The sequence below is a fragment of the Sorex fumeus genome, unplaced genomic scaffold (genome assembly GCF_029834395.1).
Source record: "Sorex fumeus unplaced genomic scaffold, SorFum_2.1 ptg000122l, whole genome shotgun sequence".
NCBI classification, from domain to species: Eukaryota; Metazoa; Chordata; class Mammalia; order Eulipotyphla; family Soricidae; genus Sorex; species Sorex fumeus.
This window is the reverse complement of record NW_026606179.1, coordinates 18,673,616-18,681,434: the sequence shown is the minus strand read 5'-3', so window position 1 is coordinate 18,681,434 and position 7,819 is coordinate 18,673,616. Positions and strand designations below refer to the sequence as shown.

The 7,819-nt window shown below is 53.7% G+C and overlaps 1 protein-coding gene across 1 annotated transcript; it reads right to left on the bottom strand.

The window, feature by feature from the left end:
• Nucleotides 1–2,461: 2,461 nt before the first annotated feature.
• GMFG (glia maturation factor gamma) lies at nucleotides 2,462–7,438 on the bottom strand. The gene is made up of 7 exons (XM_056136733.1): nucleotides 7,333–7,438; nucleotides 6,925–7,021; nucleotides 6,745–6,794; nucleotides 5,301–5,350; nucleotides 3,553–3,635; nucleotides 2,873–2,946; nucleotides 2,462–2,642 (listed from the first exon to the last, which is right to left on the bottom strand). Exons 1-7 carry the CDS (start codon nucleotides 7,429–7,431, stop codon nucleotides 2,571–2,573), a joined length of 525 nt encoding a protein of 174 aa, XP_055992708.1. The 5' UTR covers nucleotides 7,432–7,438; the 3' UTR covers nucleotides 2,462–2,570.
• Between the last annotated feature and the right edge of the window lie 381 nt (nucleotides 7,439–7,819).

The following is a 7,819-nucleotide window of genomic DNA, read 5'->3' as shown; positions in this document are numbered from 1 at the left end:
GCTCTGCACTCAGAAATTATTCCTGGGGGTAGGGGACAATGTGGGACTCCGGGGATCGAACTTAGGTCTGCCGCAAGGTAAACGCACTAATCACTGTGTTATATTGCTCCAGCCTCAACTTCTTCCCTTCTGTCTCAGCTTTCCTGTTGAGGCGCTGACCCTCTCGTCTTTCTCAGGTTCTGAAGCTTGGTCTTTGCCTTTCTAACTGGCTCACATTCAAGGTTAGCAGGGAGAAGTGTCCAGGCAGGCGAGGATTTGATTCCAAAATCAGGGAGCTGGAGCCCAGAGTTAGGTTAGAGGCATCAGTAGAACCACCTCAGGGGCGTGGCCCGAGCCTCAAGCCACGCCCACCCATGCTCACACCTCATTGGCCAGCGTGCGGGGCTCTACACCAATCTTATTCAGCATTGGACTGTCCGTCAGAGTCATCTCCTCTGATTGGTCCCTGTTTTTCAAACGCCCTGCTCTTGAGACAGGAGAGACTAGTGTAGGTAGGGAGCGTTCTTTGCGTGATGCTATCCTGGGCTTTGGCTATTCCGGTTCCTGCATATATGGTTTTCCCCCAGACCTCCGGGGTTGATCCCTGAGCAGAGTCACCAGTACGTCCTGAGCATCTCCCGGTGCGTCCCCAACACACACATCACACGCAATTAAACTCCCTTCTCTTGATTGGGCAAGCCCTGTGCATGGTTCTTTCTATTACCAATCATGAGCCTGGATACAGAGAGTTCAGTTACGTAAGGGTAGTATAGTATAATGGGTAGGGCGTTTGCCCGGCATCTAGCCCATCCGGGTTTGATCCCTGTCATCCACATGGTGTTCAGGAGTAATTCCCGAGTGCAAAGCCAGGAGTCAGCCCTGAGCACGACTGGATGTGGCCCCAAAAACAAACAAAAAATTCTACTGAGAAGGGGAAGAGGGAGGCAGCAGGAAGGGGCAAGGAGGAAAAGAACCTAGTTCCTGAAATCCCCTGCCTAAAAGGAAAAACGGGAGAGTCTTGGGTCACCACTAGCTGTGTGGCTTTGGGCAATTATTTTTGGCTTCTTCTGTGCCTCCGTTTCTTCATCTAAACTGGGGATAATAATGGTACCTTTTTCATGGGGGCCTTGTAACAATTCATTGAGCTAATCCGGGTAAAGTGCTTAGTGAAGTACCCGGCATATAGGACACCTTCACTCAGAAGGTTAGCTATTATTATTCATTTGATCTTGTAAATGCATGAACTTGGGCTAGTCCTTTCGCCTCTCTGACCTCTGCAAGCCAGGAGTTGCTTGACTTCTTCATGGAATGATGCCCTCCTGCCCCAGCCTTTCTTCCATTTCTAGTCATGGGGGGTGGAGGCTGTGATGAGGAGGAGGGGTAGAGATACCCTGGGTAGGGAGCGTAAAGGGGGCTGGGAGGTAGGGATTGGAGACAGCAAGGAGGTATCAGAGAAGAGCTCAACTCCAGGCACTCCTCACACAAAGTGGGGCCAGGGAAGAGTTCCCACGATGGCCTCCTGTCAAATACTTCTATCCTGACTCTCTGTCAAAGGACTTATCCTGACTGGGGACAAAGAGGGTTAGGGACTGGGCAGCATGGGATGATGAGAAAATATGTTTTGGCTGGGCTGGAGGGGAAAGGGTTGGAGCTGGGTTAGTGTACCCTCCCCTCCAAAATGGCAGGGCTGGAGGAGGGGAGCCCTGGCCCAAGGTCACTGTGTCATTGTTACCATGGCAACAGCCACCTCACTACAGGGAACCTGAACAGGGGGGAGGGGAGGGAGATCCCAGGTCCCTGAGTCTGGGGACAGAGAAAACAATCAGAGACATGGAGGAGAAGAGAGAAAAACCGTTTCCTGTCTGTGAGGGCTTGCCCATCCAGGGCTTCCCAGCACCTGCTCCACTGCGGGTGCACCTTCGATGGCGGCCTCATATCTGCGCACCTGTGAGATCAAGCACTCAAAGAAGCCCATGGGCACCCTGCCCCCCACACCTCAGGCAAGCCTCACTCCACAGACCTCCCTCCCACCCTGGCAACTCATACAACCCTGAGGCAAAGGGACTCGTCAGCAACTTCCCAGCCATTGAATTCTTCCCACCCGTCCTGGGGAAGGGGATTGCCGGGGAAACGTATGTCCCCTGGGGCAAACTGGAGCCTGGGGCTGGTTGGGGTAGAGGTTCACGGAGGGGACAGAGAAGATGGGCTCTGCATACTTGACTTTCTGGGAACTCGAGTGTCCTTCATTCTCCTTGGGAACAGTCTCTGCAGGGATATAGTACCCCCCACTCATCCTGCAGAGCCCCCGCACACCCACCCTGGCACTGAGAACACTGCCGCCCTTCCCTTCAGGACGCTGAGCTTGTCCTAGGGGACAAGCTGGGGTCCGCCTGCCCTCTGCTGGCCATAAATGGGTACAACAGCCACTGTAGGCTAGCGCCCACAGACAAGACCAGAAATGGCCACAGGCGGATTCTACATTCTGGCGTTTTAATTTCTACAGCGTCACTCTGAAGTGCAGATCCTAGGGGTCTGAAGCCACAGTTCCTTTCAGGACTCAGACATCGGGAATTCCGGTTCCAGCTCAGAAGTCAACGAAAGAAAGACAGCTTCTCTTGGAGCCAGGCTTCTGTGAGGTCGTCGGTGGTGCGGATTTCGAACACCTGGATGGGAGAGGCGTCAGCGTTAGGATCTGCTCAGGCACAGAAGCCAAGAGGGGCTGCTGGAGCCATAGCACAGCAGATGAGGCGCTTGTCTAGCACAGCTGATTCAGGTTCGATCCCCAGCACCGCTAGGAGTGATTCCCTTAAGACAGAACCAGAAGTAAGCCCTGACCACCACCACCGCTGAGTGGAAGCCCAGACCCCCCACACTGCTTCCTAAGTCGCCGGACCTTTGTGAGTTCCGCCGTCTGCACCAGCCGGTTCTTGCTCCCAGCGTACATCATTTGCTGCTCAGGTTTGCAGCCTGCATGGGAAGCATACGAAGAGAAAAGCATAAAAGGGGACCCCAGATTGTTCTTGAAGGCCCTGGAGTTTCCTACTTTTTTTACTGCTTTCAGGGCGTCCCTGGAATTCTCCTCAGTTGTTTTTGTTTTTGTTTGTTTGGGGAGGGGGCATTCCTATATGTGCCTTAGAGGCCAGAGAGCGACCTCCGGGTGAAAGGAAGAGGCGCTTAGGACAGGAGCAATAGTATAGTGGGTAGGGTGTTTGCCTCGAATGCAATCAACCCGGGTTTGGTCCCGGCATCCCCTGTGGTCCCCCAAGCACTGCCAGAAGTGATTCCTGAGTGCAGAGCCAGGAGTAACCCCTGAGCATTGCCAGGCTGAGTATTGCCAAGTGTGGCCCCAAAGTAAAAACAAAACAAAACAGAAAAGGGAGAGACTTGTATGAGCCCTGAAGGAACATGAGCCTCCCCCCACTCCTGCTCACTGGCCTCCACACATCCACACACACTAACTCAGTCACACACACTCATACGCAGCCCCCAGTCCCAGCCTGGCCGATAATGCCAAACACCCACCCACCTCTGGCTCTCCACCCCTCGCCTCAGGATGGGGGAGCCTGGACTCACCCACAGGGCTGGAGAAGATGAAGCACAGGGGGTAGGACACCCGGCCATCCTCGTGCTCATACTTGTAGCTGTAAACCACAAACCTGCCCCAGGAAAGAGGGTTCCCCATCAGGGCTCCTTGCAGGGATCCCGACCCAGGGGCCTGGACCTCAGTGCCGAGAGGCCTGAGATTCCCTCACACGCAAGTCTGAGACCCAAGTCCTGGCCTCAGTCAGTGATTAAACACAGGGTGAGTGTTGGAGCTGGAGGGAGAGTAGAGATAATACAGTGGTAGGGTATCTGCCTTGCACAGGGCAGATCCGGGTACAATTCCTGACATCCCACATGGTCCCTCAAGCCCTACCGGAAGTGATCCCTTACCAGGAGTAAGCCCTGAACAACACCAGGCATGGCCCAAAAACGAACAAAAAAGTGGGGTGAGTTCTGAAGCAACTCCCTGTGCCTCCCACCCACAAGTATCCCTCACCCCCCTGCAACCACAACTGTGCGCACATACTAGAAGTCCACCCCTCAAGCCCCACTCCAAGCCCATAGCCAGATGTGCATGCAACTCCCAACTATGACAACAAATGGAAGGGGGCAGGAGAGCATTATAAGTTAATCATTGAGGAGCCAAAGTGATAGTACAGAGGGTACCGCACTTGCTTTGCATGCGGAACAAACCTGGGTTTGTTCCCCAGCAGCACAATCCTGAGCACTGCTAGGTGTGGCCAAAAAACAAACTCCAATCCAAAAATATCCAAAAATAAATAAATAGAGGCTGGAGCAATAGCACAGCGGGTAGGGAGTTTGTCTTGCACACAGCCGACCCAGGTTCGATTCCCAGCATCCCATAGGGTCCCCCCAGCACCGCCAGGAGTAATTCCTGAGTGCAGAGCCAAGAGTAAGCCCTGTGCATTTCCAGGTGTGACCCAAAAGCAAAAATAAATAAAGGAGGAAGTTTTGCCACCTCATTTTGGGAGCCTCACAAGCAGTGTCCAAGGGTCCTGGGGGCGACTTCCCATGATACTTGGGCCAGGCCGGATGGGTCAGTACTTGGGTCTAGCCATGCACTACTGCTCAGGCCCACCAGAGCTGGGGGCTACCAGGTGCATTGTGGGGATGAGGGTCACTGCAACCGGTGTTGGGGATCAAACTCACTCCAACTCTTTGAGCTATCTCCCTGCTTCTCATTTTTTTTTTTTTTTTGCTTCTTTGGGTCATGTCTGGCGATGCACAGGAGTTACTCCTGGCTTTGCACTCAGAAATTACTCCTGGCGGTGCTTGGAGGACCATATGGGATGCTGGGAATCGAACCCAGGTCGGCCACATGCAAGGCAAAAGTCTTACCCGCTATACTATCGCTCCAGCCCCTTCTTTTCTTTCTTTTTTTTTTTTAGGGGGAATGACTGGGCCACTCCCAGCAGTGTTCAAGGGCTACTCCTGGCAGTGCTAGGGGGATACACACAGCCCTGCTACATGCAAAGCATGTGCTGTAGCCATTTGACTCATCTCCCCGCCCTGCGAATTCTTTCTGTAATATAGCAAGTCCAGTGCTGAGGCTGAAACTTAACCAAGTTTATACCTCAAAAAGCAAACTCCAAGTATCACTTCTGACCATTCAGGAAAAATTCGGTACAAGGTTAGCAAACAAAATGCACTCTTGGCTGGATACACTCTCGGCTCAAGCATGGAAATCCAGAGCCAAGAGAGGGAACCCAAGTCCCTTTCCACCAACACCCCAATCCACTCTCAGCACCCCACCATACCTGGGCTGTCTTTCTGGCAATTCTGATTTCAGTTCCTCTGGAGAAATGTTCTGGTTGGGAATGAGAGAGCGGTGTGGGGGAGGAAGAGGAAGAGTGAAGAGAAGTGGGGGAGAGAGAGAGTGAGTGAGGCTCTTCTTATATGACAAAGCACTGGTCAAAAACCTACCACATTAAGCTCCCCCTAACATTCTCCCCACTTTTCAGGTGAGGAAATTGAGGCCCAGAGATACACAGATGTGAGGATGGAGGGTGCTCCGATTTGAATCCAGGTAAAGATTATAATCACTTCACTGAACTTCCTTTCCAAGACGGCAGGGCGCCCCAAGGCCTCACTTCCAAGGATAACCGCCACCCATCTTCCCCCCACCCTATAAAGTAGGCCTTAGACTCATCCCCCAGCTGTTACTGAGAAAAGAGAGTTCAGACCAAGGAGGGGAAAAAAGGTCTATCCTTTATTTTTTTTTATTTTTTAAATTTTGGTTTTGGGGTCACATCTAGCAGTGCTCAGGAGTTACTCCTGGCTCTGCTCTCAAGAATCACTTCTGAGCCAGTGATAGTACAAAGGGTAGGACATATTCCTTGCATGTGGCCGACGCTGGGTTCGATCCCAGGAATCCCATGTGGTCCCCAGAGTACCGCCAGGAGTAATTCCTGAGTTCAGAGCCAGTTGGAGTGACCCCTGAGCATCACCAGGTGTGACCAAAAAAATAAAAAAAATCACTGCTGGTGGACTTGAGGAACCATATGAGATGATGGGGATCGAACCTGGATTGGCTGGTCACACAGAAGGCAAGGGCCCTCCCCACTGTCCTATAGCTCCAGCCCAGAGAAGCCTGCCCCTTCAGAAAGGCCTTCCCCTGGCTTTTATTCATTGGACTCCCTTTCATTTTAGTATCAATAATGTATAATTATCATCATCATTACCACCACCATTTGGGGAGGGAAACACAAGGCCTTATACTTGGGAAGAACATGCTTACTTCACCTACACTCCCAGCCATCAGCGTCTGTTTTTGTTAGTTTGTTTTTGTTTTCTGTTTTTAGACCACACTGCTCAGGCCTTACTCCTGGCTCTGCGCTCAGAAATCACTCCTGGTAGGCTTGGAGGACGATCTGGGGTGACGGGGATCAAACCCAGCTAGGCTGCCCTACCAGCTGTACTATTGCTCTGGCCCCAGCAGCATCATTTTATTGAGCATGTACTATGCCAGCAGAGGGGACCTGGGTGTAACCCTGTTCCAAGGACTACATCACTGAATCCACAATGTCCCATCACTGATGAGGAAAGAGACCTGGACACTCAGGTCTTGGGCCTGGGGACCTAGGGCGACCATCTGGGCTGAGACTTGCTCTCCAGACCTTTCTAGCTCAGTTCCGCTTCCGGTCCAGCTCCATGCGCCTCCCCCTCCCGCCCGGCACTTCCTGGGTGCCTCCTGCCCCTCACCTGGAATTCCTCCTCCAGCACCACCATCTGCCGCTCTCTGTCCACCTTCACTGTAGAGAGAGGGGGGCGGTGGACAGGGGGGTGAGAGGGCCCCCCAGCGGCGGAGGACGGCAGTGCAGTCCCAGGCCGCTGCACGGGGCAGTGAGGTGGGGTGGGGCGCAGAGCGGACACTCAACTCACTTATTATGGCCGCATTGTCCGTCTCTTTTCGGAAGCGGAATTTCCGCAGCTTTTCCTTCAGCTCCGGGTCCACCTCGCACACCACCAGGGAGTCGGACTGGATGCAGCGGGGCCGGAGAAGTGAGCTCCGGTCCAGGCCCAGCCCCTTCCCTGCCTCCATTTCCCCAAGAGGAAGCATCTCCTAGCTGAAGGTCACTGCTGTACCCTGCTACCCAGTTTAGGGGGCAGAGCAAGGCTGGACACTCAGCAGGGACTCTGGGACCACCCCCAGGGAGACTCAGGATCTTCTCAAGGGTCTAAGCTGGGAACCACCCTTCTCTCCCGCCACCTTCAGGTCCTGTTCCCCCACTGACCACCCCCAGGTGCCCTCCCAGCCCCAGCTGCCCTCTCCCGTCCTGGCCTCCTGACCATGGTTCTTCTGTCCACAGGCTTCTTTTCTGGGTTCTGCTGTCTCCTCGGGTTGGGGGCCCGGGCTGAGTGGGGGTGGGGAGAGGGGAAAGGTTTCATGAACACCACATCCTGTTTATGCCCATTCCAGGACAACTGTCACCCGGGGCTCCTCCCCCTGCTTCCTTCCCCCTCATGGGCCAGCACCACCCAGGCTCACAGTCACAGACCCCCCACTCTGAGTCTGCCTTGCTGTGCAGCCTGGTCTAAGGGTCCTCACCTTCCTGATTCAAGAGTAAGTGGCAGGAGCAACAGCCTGGGCCAGAGAGATAGTACAGTGGGTAGGGCACTTGCCTTGCACACGGCTGACTCTGGTTTGATCCCTAGAGCACCATTTGGTCCCTGAGATCACCAGACAAGTGATTCCTGAATAAAGGACCAGAAATAACCCCCTGAGCATCACTGAGTGTGGCCCAAAAACCTGATGGGGGGGAGTGTGTGTATGTGG